The sequence below is a fragment of the Xyrauchen texanus genome, chromosome 6 (genome assembly GCF_025860055.1).
Source record: "Xyrauchen texanus isolate HMW12.3.18 chromosome 6, RBS_HiC_50CHRs, whole genome shotgun sequence".
In the NCBI taxonomy this organism is placed as follows: domain Eukaryota; kingdom Metazoa; phylum Chordata; class Actinopteri; order Cypriniformes; family Catostomidae; genus Xyrauchen; species Xyrauchen texanus.
Genome location: NC_068281.1, coordinates 4,609,404 through 4,629,576, shown reverse-complemented (window position 1 = coordinate 4,629,576; position 20,173 = coordinate 4,609,404). Strand labels below are relative to the sequence as shown.

Sequence of the window (20,173 nt, the reverse complement as noted above, 5' to 3'; positions counted from 1 at the left end):
TCAGCTGGCACCGCAGTTGCACGGCTCTCAGGAGCCATTTTGGACGCTGTTCAGCTTTTTGGACGTCAATCCCTTCCTGCCCCTCTCCAACTGGCCCAGAAGCGTGCTGTTCCTGCGAGAAAACAACAAGGGGGTTTATTCCTTCTCCAAGCGTTCACCAAACTCAAGGGTTCCTCAATGCTGTCCAAGTATGCCCGGCTAGAATGAACTGTTGGCTCTTCGTGGCATCATGGACTTTAATTTACAGGATATTGTTTCTAAAGGATTTTTTGTGTTTCTGTAAAGGAGAGGTTGTTTTATTATTGTAGCGGTGAGGAATTGCGCGCAGGCCCCGCGTGCCGCGTCTCCTTTGCGTTCATGTGTTCACGTGCACGTTTTATTGTGTTTTTAAATGCGTTCAAAGCCTAAAGGACAACATTTATCTCCAGGATCTGCGAAGGAAGGAATATGTTTGTTCCCTGGCTGACTTTTGTACTTATCTGGGGAGGAGGGTGCACAGGTAAGGGTTCTAAGCGATTTTGTTAGGCCTACTCTAGTCAGAATGACAGTATCTAATAAAAATAGTTTGATCCATTGGATCGATTGCTCAGTGGAGCTTTGTAACATTTTAATTATACAAGCACCGCTAGTGTCAGTGGCCGTGTTCCAAAATCGAGTAAGTTCCCCACTTTAGGGGCGTTCACACCGAAAGCGTTATCACGTCCGTACGCGCTGTTTCCAAGCGTTTTCGTATGTAAAAAAAAGAACATTCAAGAATATTCAAAAGAACGTTTTTAAAAAAGAATTTATCGAAGTCGCCGAGCAATCGAATTTGAACCTTCCAACGCGCATGCGCCTAAAATGACGCTGTCTAGTGAGGCAGCTCGTTGGGTTTTGAGCCGTAGACAGTGTAGCTATTTCAGTGCTTGTGTTCAGGGTAACCACGCATTTGTTGTTCACCCTTTCATAACCCCTGGATATTTTGGTTTTTTTGTCAATTTAGGGTTGATTCTGCTTAAGTAGGATTATTTAAAGGTTGATTGTGAGTTTTTAAACATATTTAAAGACATCATGGGTACGGTGAGCGAAGTAAAACAGCTGCTAGTTTACAGCAACTGTTACATAGATATTTTAGTGTCATCATGCAACATTTGTTTTGTTGTCATTGTCGGTTTATAAGGCATTTAGCGCATCGTTTTGCTTTAAATCTTCTAAATATATATAAAAAAGTTTCCTATGAGATTGTTGCCTTTCTATAATTTCCAAGTGTTTAGTTCAGCATTGGTTATTTGTGATGAATTGTGGTCAAATATAACATTTGCATTACGTCTAAGGCAGTTATATCAACGAAATAACAATAATACATTTTTTAATAAAAATTGACAACTATGTTCTGTGATGTAAAATGTAAAAAACATTGAGGAAAAAAGAAAATAAATTCAAATAAAAAAAAAATATTTAATAAAAAACTTTATTTTATTAATAAAAATTTTTAAAATATTAATTTATCATTTATCGGACCAATTTCGGACTTAAATGTAAAACTCACAATATCAAAACATGTTTATCAGCTTTTTTTTTTTTTTTTTTTTATTATGTTCCATATTAGGGATGCACTGAAATGAAAATTCTGGGCCGAAACCGAAAATCCAGGATGCACTTGGCCGGAAACCGAAACCGAAATTTGTACCTATTTAAAAAAAAAAAAAAAAAAAAATGTTATGTATAATTGTATTAATTTGATACTTTTTCATTAATTTCATGAATTTAAGTAATCTGAATTGAAAAAACTACAAACCAATAAAACAAATCACACTTTTATTGAAAGTAGCACACCAAAATTAGACAAAAAATATATTACCGTAAAACTATATTAAATATTATTCTTCTTTCAGTTCTGTAAAAATCTAATTTTACAGATTTTATTAACAATTATCCAAATAATGTAAAGTTTTAGAAAACTATTATATGCACAACAACAGTCAAGTAATGAACTTCGCTAACATCTTTCAAAAAGTTTAAATATGCAACAGTAATTTTAATTAAAACAACAGGCAGAACACAGAATGGCAGAGGGCCTCTATTCCACTGATCTATATATATCTATAATATATAATTATATATATCAGTGCTCTATTCTGTTCATGTAAACGTATGTACACTTTAAGTGAAAATGATTGTGCAAAACAGCAGTAATTGAACTAAATCCAACCTCAACTGTAAACGACAGATGTATCCTCAAGTGAAGAACAAGTGTAATGTAATTGCTATACACATCATATTGGACCGCTTTCTATTTAACTACAATGACAGGTTTCTCTTCAAGAACAAAAGTTGCTAAACGTTCTGACAGTCTCTCCTGTCTGAAAGCTCATCAAGAACATGAGATGCTGCACTGAACAGTCTCTCACTCTCTGTGCTGGTGCTTGGGCAGATAAATAGAGGAGGTATATATTTTCGGCCTTTTTTCTCTTTCGGCCGAAAGTGCCATTTTCGGCCGAAATTTCGGTGCATCCCTATTCCATATAAAGGTTGTTTGTCATGCCGCCATTGTTTTACAAAATTCAATGTTCATTTGTTTTTTTGACCAGAAGACAAAACTTTTTGCTTTGTTCAGCTGTTGGTTTGTTTTGTTGATCAGTGTATCAGGGAACAGCGAGGAACAGTATCCTCTTATCCTGCAAGCTGATTTATAATAGGCTGCCTTATTGTTTCTAACAGGATACCCACTCAAAACAAAAGGGGCTTTGATACACCCTCTAGATCAGTGTGAGAGTGTTTCAGGATTGGGTGCTGGCGGGGTGAAGAAAGGTGAAATCTGTGGGCTTCAATGCGAAAGAGCACTGCAGGGGGCCTTACAACTACATGTAGAGCCCTTTCTCTAATATTCTGTGTGAACGAGAAAGCAGTGGACTATGGGTTTTAAGTAGGGGGTTGCTGACGTAATGCACTATCATGTGATGGCTAGTGTAAGTGACAAAGGAGCCATCAAGCATGTGCTTGTATATCAGTAAGTCCACACAATGGTTGAGCGTTTAGCCGTTACCAACGTGAAAATGTAAACTCATAACCCTGATGGTAAGGGTTTTCTAGCTATCCCTTTTGCCATCTCTCTTGATCCTGGGGGTTTAGTGAGTAGGTTGGGTAACATTTGCAGGGGGGATGGACAGGCTGCAGCTATATGTTGAATTTAAAGGGATGGGCTTGTTTATATATTTGAAAGTGTGCAATGTGCAAAAATGACCTCTGTAGTGTAGCCTGTGCAACATTAGTTTCTATTATGTCATATTCAACAGTTTTATTTTTTATGTTAAATCTGAAGTGTTGCTCTCTTTGATGTTGAGTGCATCTTACGCTAAGACAGCATCTTGTGATCCTTGACTGAATTCTTTGTACGAATGTGAGAGGTGATGCAGAGCTTTACAGCATTCATTTAACACCGAGACCTGCTTCCAACAAATCCAGCTGATCCAACATCTGGATTTGATTTGGTGGTTTACTGAAGACCGCATAGCTCAATTCACTGGTCTTGAATCATTGCTTCTCCTTAAACATGCAGTTTGTGGCTGAATGTTTGGTATGTTATTGTACTGTGGTGTTTTTTTTTTTTGGTAGATAAACAGACTTTAGTTTAACATTTACATTTATGCGTTTGGCAGACGCTTTTATCCAAAGCGACTTACAGTGCACTTATTACAGGGACAATCCCCCCGGAGCAACCTGGAGTTAAGTGCCTTGCTCAAGCACACAATGGTGGTGGGGTTCAAACCAGCGACCTTCTGAATAACAGCCCTATGCTTTAGCCACTATGCCACCACCACTCCTATTAAGAATCATTATTATTATGATTCTTATTTGATGAGTTTTGAAGTGTTTAAAGTAATATTTCACCCAAAAATTTTAATTCTCTTATTATTAACTCATTCATGCCATCCCAGATGTGAGACTTTCTTTCTTCTGTGAAACACAAAGATTTTTAGAAGAATATCTGTAGGTCCGTTCAATGCAAGTCAATGGGTGTGCAAACCTTTGAAGCTCCAAAAGCACATACAACAGCATAAAAGTCATTCATATGACTCCAGTGGTTAAATCCATGTCTTCAGATGTGATAGGTGTGGGTTGGAAGTCCTTTTTAAGTCGTCTTTTTTAACAGAATATTTAAGTCCTCTTTTACTATAAATTATCCTACCTGTCCAGTAGGGGGCAGTATGCACGAAGAATCAGAATCGCCAAAAACAAAAGATTAAAAACTCTTTGAAGAGAAGAGCGCTTGGAAGGTTTAAATATTGGTTTAAAAAGGGATAAATATTGATCTGTTTCTCACCCACACCTTTAGTATCGCTTCTGAAGACATGGATTTTACCACTAGAGTCGTGTGGATTATATATTTTGAACAAAATGTCAAACCAACTGGCATTTCTTTTAAAATAAAACATAGCACAAACACATTTTTTTTACAAAAATACATTTCAAATTATGAAACAAAAGATATTGTATAAAAAATATAGACAAAACATATTATTTGGACACTTTCTGGTAGTCTAGGACTTGGCTTGGAAAAGTGTTATTTCCCAGAAAAGCTCTAGTATCATTTGTTTGCTGGTGCCACTTGGTAGGGCTAAATGATTTGGACAAACAGTCTAGTTGCGAATATTTTGAAAAATATTGGATTTGAACTGCAATATGAGTATAAATATATAAAAAAGAAAGAACTATTCCTTTTGACCAAAGTTAAATCATTGGCAAACATGCTTTGCAGCCAATAGAAATGCTGTTCAAGGAAAGGGTGTTCAGACCTGAGTCCTCTTAAAGATATAGTTCACCCAAAAGTGAAAAGTCTCTCATTGTTTACTCACCCTCATGCAATCCCAGATATGTATGACTTTCATCTGCTGAACACAAATGAAGATTTTTTGCTCTGTAGGTCCTCACAATGCAAGTGATTGGTGATCAGACATTTGTAGCTCAGAAAATTATGTCAAGCCATTAGACAATTAGCCAATTAGCTTCTGGTAGGAGGTGTACTGAATTGGTGGTGTACCAGTGGATGTATTTTAAGGGCTACCTTCAATCTCAGTGCTTGACATTATGAGAAAATCAAAAGAAATCCGCAAAGACCTCAGAAAAAAAATATTGTGGACCCCCTAAAGTCCGGTTCATCCTTGGGAGCAATTTCCAAATGCCTGAAGGTACCACGTTTATCTGTTTAAACAATAGTATGAAAGTAGAAACACCATGGGACCATGCAGCCATCATACCGCTCAGGAAGGAGACGCATTCTGTCTCTTCGAGATTGTTTGGTGCAAAAAGTGCAATTCAATCTCAGAACAACAGCAAAGGACCTTGTGAAGATGCTGGAGGAAACAGGTTGACAAGTATCTATATCCACAGTAGAACGAGTCCTATATCGACATAACCTGAAAGGCTGCTCAGCAAGGAAGAAGCCACTGCTCCAAAACTGCCATACAAAAGCCAGACAACAGTACGCAAGTGCACATGGGGACAAAGATCTTACTTTTTGGAGAAATTTCCTCTGGTCCGATGAAACAAAAATGTAACTGTTTGCCAGCTGAAGAACACCATCCCAACCGTGAAGCATGGGGGCGGCAGCATCATGTTGTGTGGGTGATTTGCTGCAGGAGGGACTGGTGCACTTCACAAAATAGATGGCATCATGAGGAAGGAAAATTATGTGGATATATTGAAGCAACATCTCAAGACATCAGCCAGGACTTTAAAGCTCGTTCGCAAATGGGTCTTTGTGACAGGACGGAGGGCGGGGCCGGGTTGTGATTCTACACACCCGGTCCCTTATCAGGCTAATCAAGCCTCCGAGAGGGATAAAGGCCGACTGCGGGTGGTGGTGCGAGAGAGAAGGTTTATGGGCAGCTGATTTTTTTCCTGTTACTTATGACTGTTATCATGACGAGTGTATATACCTTCGTTAAGCTATTCAAATGGGTTTGACAGATTCGCGCTGATGAATGACTCCGCTGAGATCAAGCATTCTTGATTGACAGATTGTGTGTGCGCACAGTTGTTTCTATGAACGTGTGCGCAGACTGCCCTCCGCTCTCATGAAGCATCAGCTATGCTCAGATATTCTTTATTTTGTTCGTTACATTCTTTTACAAATGATTTCCCTCGCTGAAGCACAGTAAGTAATTCAGAGAGCTACCGTAATTTCTCTGGAAAATGCACATTTGTCAGGCTATTGATAAATATATTTTTGATGATGAAATCATAATGCAGGTCGTGTGCTGAGTAGCAATGCACAGAGAGAACAGAGCTGCGAGCAGGGAGTGCAGACAATTTATTATTTAATGAAATTACAGACCTTGCGGTTAATAAACACAACACATTATAGCGTGATTTTAATGAATCGTTAGCCTTTCCACTTTGTGTTATATTTTGTTATCTAATGCAAGGACGTTCATTCCATTTTTATTGAGGCTTCAGTGTGTCTGTTAATACTTTTTGAAGCTAATGTACATTTTTGCCATTGTGCTGATATATTTTGTTGATAATTAATACTAATCTGTAATAAGCAGGATAATGGACTGTAAGCCAGTTATCCGCTCCGTCTTTCGGATGCAACGTTATACCGAGGTCCTGACTCTCTGTGGTCATTAAAAATCCCTAGGGCACTTCTCGTAAAGAGTAGGGGTTTAATTCCCCCCCTTGGCCCCTTATCTATCATGGCCTCCTAATAATCTCCATCCCTAAATTGGCTACATCACTCTACCATCTCCTCTCCACCAATAGCTGGTGTGTGGTGGGCGTTCTGGCGCACTATGGCTGCCGTCGCATCATCCAGGTGGATGCTGCACACTGGTGGTGGTTGAGGAGATTCCCCCTATACTATGTAAAGCGCTTTGAGTGCCTAGAAAAGCTCTATATAAATGTAAATTGTTGTTATCACATCATTCAAAATCCATTCAGGTTACTAAACTGCTTTGGATTGTACTTGTATAATGCATGGAAATATACTTTAAATATGCTTGAGTTAAAACATATATAATGCATTTGTTGTAATGTACACATAATGCATATTTTAATGTATAAATGCCACTCTGTCAGGAGGACCCAGTCAGGGGGAGGTGGCGACCAGTGAGTGCATCTACTACAATGATAACTGGAGGACAGAAAAGACCAATCAGAGCGGTTTTGAGCGATGCGAGGGGGAGAAAGACAAGAGGCTGCACTGTTATGCCTCCTGGATGAACTCCACCGGAACAATCCGCCTGGTGAAAAAAGGCTGCTGGCTCGACGACTTTAACTGTTACGACAGGTAACTGACTCCGGATCAGACAACAAAACCATTTCTTACTGTGGTGCTACATTTTCTTAATTTACTTAATAATTAAATTAAACCATATTTTTGGTATGGTAAAAAACCTAATAGTAAATTCCTCCTTTGCCTGTTTTTCTTCTCTGAGCAGACAGGAGTGTGTGGCCACAGAGGAGAGTCCTCAGGTATTTTTCTGTTGTTGTGAGGGAAACTATTGCAATGAGAGATTCACACACCTGCCTGAGGCCATCGCCCCTGCAGGTAAACCCGCCCTCCATATGTTAGCGCACAACTTTCTTTAAAAATGTCTCTGGCCAACAAAAATCTTGATATGCAGTGTGGTCATTTATATTGACATGGTAGTATTCATAATTAGTGCTATTCAATAGAAGATAACATCCACAAAAGCTAGTTAAATAAAGCAATAAGCCATTGGGGAATAAGCCATGTTTTGCATTGATTTTACCACGGTAAATTGGTGTTGTTCGACAAAACTTGAAACATAGTTCTGTAATCCTTTCAGAAAAAAACGTTCTCAAACATACTCAAAAGTAGTACAATTCATTACCCTAAGGCAGGGGTGGGCAACTATTTTGGTAAAGGGGTATTACATCGGGCTTTAAGTAGTGCATGGGGGTGGTCGCATTGTATTCCTTTTGAGATACAATGTTCTGCATTGATTTGGTTTTTGTTACTTTTAAGCCCAGAAATAGTTGTGTACTAAATTTTCTGAAGTGTATCTGTGACTAATGGGACTATTCTGCAATTGCCTAAAGTATTGTATTGCTCTACAAAGATAGATACTTTTCTATCAGACATTAAAAAACTGAATAAAGGCGGAGATTATACATTTATTTTACCTTCTCTACTTCCCTGTTAATTTATTATTCAATTGAACAATCTCTACATCAGGGGTCTGTTTTAATATAATAAAAAAAAAAATACATTTATAGAACTTTTAATGTTTGTCGCAAAGCGGACGAGCTTACGTATTTTCAAAAACATTTCCCGTTTACATGCTAAAAGGATCATGATGCAGGTCTCTTCAGTGGTTTGACTTACAGCACACAACTAAATAACACCGGCTGCATGACTATGATAAATGTGCTCGCACATCAATGATGCCGAGATCCACTTTTGTATTTAATTTAATCACTGAGAAGGTTTACCTGCAAAGTAGCACCAAACATCACAAGTAGCCTCAAGAATGTACACAGAGTAGCTGTATAACACTTTTCCTTGAGCAGAATATTGCACGAGTTTGTTCAAAGGGAAAAGCAAGAGATAGAAATAGCGCTCTCGCGTGCATGGTTGCCAGATTGCACAAAATAAGTATAACATTAGGCGGAAGTATAAATCTCAAACTGCGGGTGTTGCGTCTCTTATCTGGCAACCCTGAGCATGTTAAACGCTTGTGGAGACGCGTTATGTCCCAATGCAAATTAACTGAAATATCCAATGAAAAATAAAAATGCTTTTACGATAAATGAGCCGTGGGCCACATTAAACCATGTGGAGGGCCTGATGCATGTCATAAATTTAAGAAACTCACTGCTAAAAGGTATTTCCTCATCCATTGTGACAATTCAGTGTTGCATAATTTCTTAGCCACCGGAAGTCCATCAGGCGAAATTCTTGATCACATGGATTCCCATTGAGATTGACTGTATTTTGGCTGCAGAATGACAAATGATGAGTTCATATCAGATTTCTATAGAGAAGATAAAATAAATGAAAAAATTAGGACTGGGTAAAAATATCGATTTTCCAAAGTATCACAACCTTCATTTGAACGATCACGATATTGACTCTTAAGTCCAAAGTGCAATCTTTTACTTATGTGGCAACCATCTATAATGCAAATAATCACTTGCATGTGTGACCAAATTTCATGCTATGCGACTAAAAATGTCTGAGATTAGCCACTGTCTGGTCAATTTTCAGATTTCACTCACCAGTGATTGAGTAGTATAGTGGCAAAGCAATTCATAGAAGCCTATATAAGATTCTTTCACTACATTTTGACAGTAAAAGTTTGGTTAACTCATTCTGTGTCGAAGATCCATCCAATCCATTTGTCATTAATACCCTTTCTGTTCTTTACAGTAGGGCTGCACCGATACCACTTTCTCTTCTGGTTCTGATATCGGAATTCTCAGTATCGGCCGTAACCGATCCTGATCCGATACCAGTGTTTGTTTTTTTTTTGCATAATCTGTTTTGAACATCTTTACAATATTGTGTGGAACTAATTGGGTTGCTCTTTAATATGTAAAGAAACACAAGCTTCTAACTACACATTATATCAATATAAATGTATCGCTTATTAAGATACACTTTATTATTAACTAGTATACTGGATAATGTAGCAGCAAAATTAACAGTAATTCCAGTATAAGTAATCAGTAGAAAAGATGATTTTTTTTTTTTTTACTTGTATCTGGACTTTAAAGGATTCAGATCTCTTTTTTGTTCAGTTTAGTTGTAAGATATCAGCTCACATTTCATTCACATTTATTTTTTGAAACCCATTCAACTTAAATGTTATTATCATTTGTAAACAAATAATATATTATAATATAGGAATATATAGTAATGTATCTCAATCGTGCACCTTTAACTTTTAAACCCTCGTGCTTTTATTTTGACATTCTGAACTCTCCAGGAAGTCCTGTATGTGTCTGTTTGTAGGCAAGTTCACAGTATTTTAATTCGCTTCTTATTCAAATTCTAGTCAAATACAACTCTGGTGCTGTTCTAAATGCATGTTATAAGTGAACTGAACTATTGAGCATCTACATCTGAGATGTTTCGTGAGTAGTGCTCAAATATTGCGCACCGCTCTGTGTGTGTGAGAGAGAGAGAACAGAGCAGCGCCATTCACTGATGTGCTGGAGCTGCGAATGCATTTTATATATTAACTTATTAAACAGCCTTTTGTGATTCACAGAGCTATCTCACACCTTGAAGTGGCTTTGAATAAAATGCACGAGTCATATGAACTGTTTTAATGGTACTTTTATGTCATTTTTGGAGCTTGACGGTAACAAACATGACTAACACACAGTATCGGATTTGGGTCGGGCTTCTCGGACCGATACAGATCCGTCTAAAAGCTTCAGTATCGGAGCCGATACCGATCCAGGTATCAGATTGGTGCATCCATACTTTACAGCTGTTGATTAAAAAACAACAATAAAAGAAACATTTAATTCGAATCACACATGAATGCTCTTAAGAATCCATGCATGTCCTCTCTCATTAATATGCACTCGCTGGCTGATTTTTAAAGAGACAGTACTCTTTCAGCACGTGATTTAAATATCAAAGTAAATACTTGTCAATTGTGCAAGTAAACAATAAACATGTAACAAATGCAACATATTACAGTATATGCAATTTCAAAACATTTATTGATGGAATAGACTGAATTTTTCCAAAGCTAAAATGTGACTGATATGATGAAAAACGAATGATAAAATATAATGTGTAAAATTAATATTTTTGTAATTCTACTTGGAAGGTAAGAAGGTCCCTTTATAATTAAGGCATTAGCTGAGAGAGAATTTCTTCATATGTAAGCAAAATAAACATTGTAACAAATATACCCAATTGAATCGAATCGAGGGCTTGTGAATTAGAATCAAATCGAATTGGGAAATCTGTATTGAACCCAGCCCTATCAGAAATAAATGTTATACAATTGCACTTTTAGTTGTTTACACAGTCTTCTTAGAGCAATCCAATTATTACAATTTTCATAGTTATGATATTGCAAATCATACTGTGTCTACATATACATAAGTACAATTCAGAACAAACAAAACAAATTCTAACATTTAATATTAGGGATAGGAATCGTTAATAATATTACAATTCCCCAACATTAGCAGTCACAGCAGGGGTGCATGTATCGGCTGTTTTACAAAATCCTCAAACAGATCTATCCATTTTATCATATTCATCTATATGTTTTAGTTTCTGACTACAGTTTTAGACTTGTAAATATTCTTTATCTGCTATTGTAGTTGCTGAGCCCAAGTTTGTGTTGTGTGTGTTCCTGTAGTAAAGATTCTGCCCCCGGATCTGGAGCCGTCTCTGTTGGGCGTGCTGGTTTATTCTCTTCTTCCTTTGGCCATTCTCTCACTCGCCCTGGTGCTCGCCTGCTGGACGTACCACCAGCGAAAACCACCCTACAGACATGTCGACATCGGCCAGGTTTGACAACTAGCCTTTATGTGCTTCTTGAAAGAAATTAGCTATTGTTTTTAGCTTTTTAATGAAAGTATAATAGAGAGAGAACAAGAAATGGTAAATGGCGGTATTCAAAGCGCTTTACACTGTGACTCATTCACACACACACACTCGCACACCAATGACGGTAGAGCTGCCATGCAAGGTGCTAGCCTGCCATTGGGATCAACTTGGGGTTCAGTGTCTTGCCCAAGGACACTTCGGCATGTGGAGTCATGTGGGCCGGGATTGAACCGCCAATTCTGCGAATTGGAATGAAATGATTGGATGAGTGGGATCCGGAGATGTTGCAAGCTGGATTTGAACTTGCAGTATCCATATGACACAGTTTAATATACTGGTATTAACCGACAGAGTGCTCCTAAGCCTACGTTTTTTTTAAAAACTTGAGTGCTGTTTTTAAGTTATGCTTGTAGTTTTCTTGCAGATGTTGAGTTATGACAAATAGCAAATGAATGATGTTTATTGTTCCTTTGGACTTTAGTTAAAAAAATGTGTTCTGTGCAAGCACTCTAAATGTCCTCTTAATCTATTTTGTTTGATTAGCCAATACTTTTCTATTTTTAATGCTGGTGTTTCGTTCGATTTTGTGACACAAACTGAATTCTTTGATTAGAATGCTGGTCTTCCTCCTCCGTCTCCTCTGGTTGGACTGAAACCACTACAGTTGCTGGAGCTGAAAGCCAGGGGGCGCTTTGGCTGTGTGTGGAAGGCCCAGTTATTGAGTGAATATGTGGCAGTAAAAATATTTCCAATTCAGGTAAATGTTCCACTCTCACACCATTAAAACAGGATTATCTTTGCTTTCGAGCTTGTGTTTTTCATCTTAAAAAAAATGAACGATGGCATTCGTTTGGATTGTGATTCATTCTTGATATGCATGTTTTAATAGGACAAGCAGTCATGGCAGAATGAAAGAGACATTTACCTCACAGAGGGTTTTAAACATGAGAACATTCTACTCTACATCTCAGCAGAAAAACGAGGCACCAACCTACAGATGGAGTTGTGGCTGGTTACCGAATTCCACGAAAGGGTTAGTGTGTATGTGTGTGGCCACGTTTCACGCTTCATCCGAATGTTGTCCAAATACGCATTGAAATGACAAGTGTATACTCGTTTGTGATCGGAATGTGTTCTGATCTGCTTGCCTGATCCTGAGATAGTTGGGAGTGGCGATAAATTTAATCTTGTACTTGCAAAACTATATGACTACAGTGTAGGGCTGAGTGATAAAACAATATAGATTTATATCACGATAAAGAAAATCCACGATAAGCTTTTGAGGAATTTTCGATATTTACTGTGTGTCGCTAAAACACAAGCAGTTCGGCTTTCTCAGGCTGCGTTTCCACTGGGGCGGACGAAATCCGCTCACAGTGCTAGGAGAGAGCTCGCTCCGCACCGCTGCCAATCCTACGATCCACCTTGCGGGTATGACACTCTGCTTTCATAGGAATGAATTGAAAACGCTCTTGGCTTCGCTCACAATGCGCCAGTGGTAACCCAGGGTCAGACTGTATGAACTTGCCTAGATGCCTTGCTAACAATTAGGTTACGTCCGCATCGCAAGACTTCATGACAACGGTTGCGCCTGCTCATCGTCTCTAGTGAAGAGCGCGACAGAACATCAGTGATGTGGACTGAATATTGTTCTCTAGCACCAAACATGCATAATTTCTGCCCTGTCCCGCTCCGCACGCATTTGCTCCTCTTCCCTGTATGTGTGTAGACATGAAGCGCTGCATGAGTTAATGTGGTTTCAAAGCACCTTTTAGACCAAAATGTTTTTCCCTTCTAATTGTATCTATTAATCAGCATGTTACGAGCCTTTAATAATAAACAAATCAAATAAACAAATCGATTTCTGTTCTAATTTGGTGAAAATAAATTAGATGTCTGGAATGGATAAGGAAAGACTAAAATGACTAGTTGCTAGACTAATCGCTCACTTTAAAGAAAATATACAAAATTTATTTTAATTTTTAAAAAAAAAAATCTAAATTTTCTCTCGGGACACCCCTTAACCCACATTCAGCATCACTCCACAGTCACAAGGGCTTCAATGCCCCATACTTGGGTATCTGAATCTAAAGAAATATAACAAATATTTCATTTTAATGTAAAAATATTCCAACAAATACTGGACTGCTGTCACTATGCTTCAGAACACACAGACGATCTTTTAACATTAATTTTTTTTATTGATAAACGGTAAAAGATAGTAAAATTGGTAAAAGATCCCGCCGACCCCACTGCTTTGGCCATCTCTGGACCCCCTGTGCAGTTTTGTAGAGACTATTTTGACTGTTTAGAATTGATTTTTTTTTTCCTTCAGTCAACTTTGAAATAAAAAAAGTGCAACGTGTAAATGTATATCGTGATAAATATCGATATCGAACAATATGAAAAAGATTTTGGCCAAATCGCCCAGCTCTACTCCAGTGGTTAAATCAATGTCTTCAGAAGCGATATGATAGGTGTGGGTGAGAAACAGATCAATATTTTTTACTATAAATTCTCCTCCCTGCCCTATCACATCATGTTTAAACCCATGGATTTAACCACTAGAGTTGCATGGATTACTTTATGCTCCCTTAATGTGGATTTTGGAGCTTCAAAATCTTGGCACCCATTCACTTCCATTGTGAGGACCTACAGACCTGAAATGTTCCTTTTTAAAACTCTTTATTTGTGTTCTGCAGAAGAAGGAAACTCATACACATCTGGTATGGATGGTGGGAGGGTGAATATATTATGAGATTATTTTTTTATTTTGAACTCTCCTTTTAACAGTGTGCATCAAATATTGATGATATTGCATTACGTTGGTAAGATCAGAACCAGAAGTGTTTTTCTTACAAGTTGAAAGCATTAAACCCACCAATTAAGTTTACCTTTATACTTCATACATATGTTCTTCATGAAAAATTATCCAATGTTTCTACATACACTTAAATGTTTTTTGCAGTCAAGATTTTTCAAATTTATTTTATTCGATTTTTATCTCGTTGGTACCGGAGAAACACGCAATGCTTTGTTTACGTGTTTCCAGTCAGCATGGAAAAGGTTTGTAAATATGTCAAATAATGTTTTAAAGGTGAACTGTGCAGTTTTTTTATGTTATGCAGAGAAAACAACATCATTATCACCCTCTATCTCAAGACTCGTTGCCTAGTGAAGCTATGCAGGGTTGAGCCTGGTCAGTACCTGGATGGGAGACCTCCTGTGAAAACTAAGGTTGCTGCTGGAAGAGGTATTAGGGAGGCCAGCAGGTGGTGCTCACCATGCGGGCGGACTGTGTAGGTCCTAATGCCCCAGTATAGTGATGGGGACACTATACTGTAAAAAGGCACAGTCCTTTGGATGAGATGTTAAACTGTGGTCCTGACTCTCTGTGGTCTATAAAAATCCCAGGGCACTTCTCGAAAGGAGTAGGGGTGTAACCCCAATGTCCTGGCCAAATCCCCCATTGGCCCTTATCAATCATGGCTTCCTAATAATCCCCATCCATTAATTGGCTTCATCACTCCACTCTCTCCTCTCCACCAATAGCTGGTGTGTGGTGAGTGAACTAGCGCACTATGGCTGCTGTCGCATTATCAAGGTGGATGCTGCACACTGGTGGTGCTTGATGAGAGTCCCCATTTCACCGTGTAAAGCACTTTGTGTGGAGTGTCAGAAAAGTGTGAATGTATGTGACGTTTAACACTAGTGTTTTCTACATTAGCTCAGGCCTTATATATTTAATTGGCTAGAAATTGCTCTTTTTGAGTGCTGTCTCTATAAAAATGTATTTCTTAAAAATCCTTGGAAATCATGGAACGTCATGGAAATGTTTGGTCAAAGTGTGGAAACCCTGTTAGAGAGAATAATGGTTTTGATTGAGGAGTCCCCAGAAAGATATGTACCCAAGCATGTGTTTGCATGATCATATTCAGTCTGTTAGAATTGTCCTCAGTTATCCAGCTAACTGTTCATATGATGTGCAATTTTCTGTCTATTAGAGGTTGACCAATAGTGGATTTTGCCAAAAACAATGACAAAGCTGGTGGTTAAGTATGGAAAAATTTATTAATTGGCTGATAGTGAAAAAGTGCCTCCATTACTGTGATGGGCACAGGCATTGAGGCAACAAGAGTCAGAAATGGAAGAAAGAAAATCTTTGATGTAGTTTGTGTCAAAATCCCAATCATAACCATAACGTGGGACTATTAACAATAAACATGTCAGAAATTCACCAAGGAATCTTATTTTGAAAAGTCTGTGCTTCCAGCTCACACAAACACATTAGGGAAACAATACGTGAACTCTTACAATAATCTACAATGTATTACAATAGAAACACACAGTAAATATTGTTAAATGGTCTACTTTATGAGCAATATGTTCTAGAGAAACATGGTTAACAGCAACTCTCTGCATTGATTTGTTTTTGATAACTGATCGTTCCAAAAAGCGGAAATTAATCGGCACCGATTCATTGGTGAAACTGATATATCGGTCAGCCTCTGCTGTCTACTAATTACTTCTATTAAACATGATGGGTTCTGGGATAATGGATTATCTGCATTGTTTGTTTGAATTTGTTACTGAGTTTTATTAAAAATAATCTCTCAGCATTTGATGTAAAACCCAAATTCTATTCATTGCAGGGATCTCTAACAGATTACCTAAAGGGGAACTCGTTGAGCTGGCCTCAGTTGTGCCATATTGCCGCAAGTATGGCCCGTGGTCTGGCGTATCTTCATGAAGATCTTCCTTACAGAGCTGAGGGACCTAAACCAGCAATTGCACACAGGTACACAAGCCAAAGCAAATCTGCTTACAACTGTAAGTCTGTAAACTGTAAGATAGGTACAGATTAGCGAGGAACCCAAGGCCAGTTGCAAGAAATTCTTAGTTTTCGCAAAAATGAATATTCTCTCAGCATTTGCTCTTCCTCATGCCATCATATTTGTGTATGATTTTCTTCTGCAGAACACAAACAGAGATTTTTAGAATAGATTTTTTTTATATATATATCTCAGTACTTTAGGTTACCCATTATGCAAGTGAATGTGACCAAAACTTTAAATGCTCTAAAAAGCACAAAGGCAGCATAAAGGTCACCCATACGTCACCGGTTTTTAAATTATACCTTCGGAAGCAAACCAGAACACGACGAAACACCGTTTTTCACAGCAAATTTTGCCATTGCAGTCTCTAGGCACGATCGTGATTTCAAACTCAATTACACGTCCTAACGCTTGACGCATGCGCAGAGCACTAGATGGCACTAGGAAGTGTAATCGAACCTGAAATCATGATCGCCAAGAAGACTGCTGATGTCAAGATTGATGGTGGAAAAAGGAATTGCATTTTGGTCTGTTCTCACCCAAAACCGTTTGGATCGCTTCAGATGATATTAATTAAACCACTGGAGTCAAATGGTCATACTGTTTGTGCACTTGATATGCGTTTTCGAGCGTCAACGTTTTGATCACATTCACTTGCATTTTATGGACCTATAGAGTTGAGATTTTCTTCCAAAAATCTTTGTGTTCTGCAGAAGAAAGAAAGTCCTACACATGTCTTGAGGGAGAGTAAATAATGAGAGAATTTTCATTTTTGGGTGAATTACTGTTTTTAAGTTACAAAACCCTTAGTTATAAGTATAAGTGTATTGTCATTAAGGGTTTTCTTAACTTAAGGTGTTTCTTGTAACTGGCAGTTGATCCTAAAAATCACGCTCTTATTAATTTGATCTGTTTTATCAAAGAGTACGATAAACAGATTGTCCATACATCAAATGATAATGCCATTTAGTACATTTGTCAGACATGTACATACACAACCATCGCTGTACCCATTGGGTGATTGTGAGATCTATGCTTTGCAGAGATTTCAAGAGTAAGAACGTTCTGCTCAAGATGGATTTGACTGCCGTGATTGCTGACTTTGGATTGGCTGTCTGCTTTGAGCCAGGGAAACCGCCAGGAGATACTCATGGTCAGGTAAGTGAACAAGTACATTTCAAAGAGTACAAACTGATTTGGCAAAGTCTTGGGGCCCAAACGTTTTCAATGGAATACCTCGGATACGGACCATTTGTTTAAAATCAATTGACCAAATGCTCAATTAAGATGGCAGGGAAATTGTTTTGAACTCATCACTGTGATTTGTGTTTTTGGTGTTTGTCCTACTGCAGGTTGGAACGCGGCGGTATATGGCTCCAGAGGTGCTAGAAGGAGCCATTAATTTCCAGAGGGACGCGTTCCTGCGGATCGACATGTATTCTTTAGGACTGGTTCTATGGGAGCTGGTATCTCGCTGCACTGCCTCTGATGGTGAGTCTACTCAAACTCATCAGACTTGGCCAACCCCAAAAAGACCTCTGATTTTGTGTGCACACCTTTTTTTTGTGTGTTGGAGGGTAACATGTTACAATGCATCACATATAATCTTATAAGCAAAGTTACTTTTGCAAATAAGCAGTGTGATTGCTGCTAAATTCAAGTGATAACCTTAATTCCCCAAAATGCAGTCACGTAGGGCTGTGCAGTGCGTATGACACAAGGTACTCACTGCAAACGAGTGATCCAATGTCACAGGACAATTGCTCCCATAATAATCAGTCCGATGTCTATACATTTTGAACCTTGCATGCCAACTATGTTGGGGTAAGACACTCTTCCATAACAGGAAAAACTTATTGGTTACCAAGTTTCAACCTATTATGTTCATTTTAAAACTATCATTCCCCAACACTGCTTATTTTGTACTTTTACTGACTTTTTAACTCCGTCTTGCACTTCCTTGTCCAAGACATGTATAGTTTATTGATGTTCTTGTAAAAGGTATAGTAGAACTTTGCTGCTGTTTTGTTTATTACATTAAGTTGCGCTCATGTTGTTGCTGTTTCTCACTCAGGTCCTGTGGGTGAGTACCAGTTGCCGTTTGAGGAAGAGGTGGGTCAGCACCCAACACTGGAAGACCTTCAAGATGCGGTAGTCCATAAGAAGATGAGGCCCATCTTTAAAGACTGTTGGATTAAACATCTGGTGAGAAAGCAGTTTTTTCTTTGAGATTTGTGGCTTAGTGGTTAACATGCTTCAACTGTACTGTTCCTATGGTTGGATCAAGTTTGAACCTGCTTGTGACATTTCCTGATCGCATTCTGTAACTGTCCCCATCTATAAAAGTGTCAAATTGCGAAATATAAAAACAGTAGTTTTGTCTTAACGTGTATATGATACTCAAGAATATATGCAGGGTGTGTGTTTTGGGGAGAAAATATTTTTTTAAGACGTAGAAATGCATGTTCTTCTTTATAAAACCTGAGACATTATTTCTTACTCTTTTACTCTCTATCCCTCTACGGTATCATCAGGGTTTGGGACAGTTGTGCGAGACCATTGAGGAATGCTGGGACCATGATGCGGAGGCTCGACTATCAGCGGGCTGTGTGGAGGAACGCATCTCAACCATCGCCAAGGCAACCAACACTATCATCACTTCTACCACAGAGTGCCTGGTATCCATGGTTACATCTAACAGTGATACAGACCTACCACCCAAAGAGTCCAGTACCTGAATACTGCCCTCTGAAACCAGGAGCAAACATCAGGGACAGCGAAAGGATGTTGGAAGTTCATTGCTGCAGTGCGGACATATCAGAACCTCTCCAGTAATGTGAACTTTGCTGCTAATTTGATTTTATGATCTTCATCTATTTAATTTTTTTTTAATGTTTTTTTTGTTATATCAATGGATTGTTTCATGAGCGCATTTCATCTACTGTATTCTTCCTTGGGGAAGGCACAAAAAACCCTCAAAAGTGAAAAGACTGAACTCGCAGAGGGTATTCAGGGAATTGCTTCAGACTGCTGGGATTTGAGCACGTTACCTCATCACTTTTAATGCCATTTTAATGTTGTATTATATCCACTCCTTGAATACCTCCATTCATCACCCTACCTTGACTATCCTGACCTTGTCCCAACCCAACCATGTCTGTACTTTATACTAATCCAAACCTGCAAAGAACATGCTTAATCCTATCCCAATTCTACAATGACTGTACCTGATTCTATCCCAACCCAACCCTAACATCACCTGATCCTATCCCAAGACTGCCATAACTGTAATAATCTCAACCCTAACTTGACCGTAGCTCACCCTATTCCAACTCTACCATGACTGAATCTGATCCTATCTCAAACCTACCAAGACTGTACCTGATCCAATCTCCACCCTACAATGACTGTACCTGATCCTAGTTTATCCATACCATGACAGTATCTGATTCTAATCCAACCCTAACATAACTGTGTCTGACCCTATTCCAACTTTAACATGATTGTACTCAACCCTATCACAACCCTACTATCACTGTACCTGACCCTATCCCAACCCTACCATGAATTTACCTCACACTATCCCAACCCTACCATGACTGTACCTGACCCTATCCCAACCCTACCATGAATTTACCTCACACTATCCCAACCCTACCATGACTGTACCTGACCCTATCCCAACCCTACCATGAATTTACCTCACACTATGCCAACCCTACCAAGACTGTATCTGATTCTATCCTGACCCTACCATGACTGTACCTGATTTGATCCAAACCCTACCATGACTGATTTTATCCCAACCCAT

At 38.6% G+C, this 20,173-nt stretch overlaps 1 protein-coding gene across 2 annotated transcripts; it reads left to right on the top strand.

Annotated features, from left to right (window-relative positions):
• The first annotated feature begins 93 nt into the window (after positions 1 to 93).
• On the top strand, positions 94 to 20,065 carry LOC127644520 (activin receptor type-2B-like). Of its 2 annotated transcripts, XM_052127715.1 has the most exons (11): positions 94 to 499; positions 7,060 to 7,270; positions 7,422 to 7,531; positions 11,337 to 11,488; positions 12,141 to 12,284; positions 12,417 to 12,560; positions 16,180 to 16,325; positions 17,406 to 17,520; positions 17,715 to 17,853; positions 18,437 to 18,567; positions 18,897 to 20,065. In XM_052127715.1, the coding sequence occupies exons 1-11, from the start codon at positions 448 to 450 to the stop codon at positions 19,098 to 19,100; spliced, it is 1,548 nt and encodes a 515-aa protein (XP_051983675.1). In that variant the 5' UTR covers positions 94 to 447; the 3' UTR covers positions 19,101 to 20,065. The 2 variants fall into 2 exon arrangements, with proteins under 2 accessions (XP_051983675.1, XP_051983676.1); XM_052127716.1 differs by lacking the exons at positions 7,060 to 7,270; positions 7,422 to 7,531.
• The last annotated feature ends 108 nt before the right edge of the window (positions 20,066 to 20,173 follow it).

What these genes read in the sequence shown, in the direction of transcription:
- LOC127644520 (XM_052127715.1), top strand. Translation starts at nt 448, where the DNA reads ATGTTTGTTCCCTGGCTGACTTTTGTACTTATCTGGGGAGGAGGGTGC. An exon ending in AAACCAGCAATTGCACACAG is followed by an intron (nt 16,326 to 17,405) that starts GTACACAAGCCA and finishes TATGCTTTGCAG; the next exon opens with AGATTTCAAGAGTAAGAACG. An exon ending in CAGGAGATACTCATGGTCAG is followed by an intron (nt 17,521 to 17,714) that starts GTAAGTGAACAA and finishes GTCCTACTGCAG; the next exon opens with GTTGGAACGCGGCGGTATAT.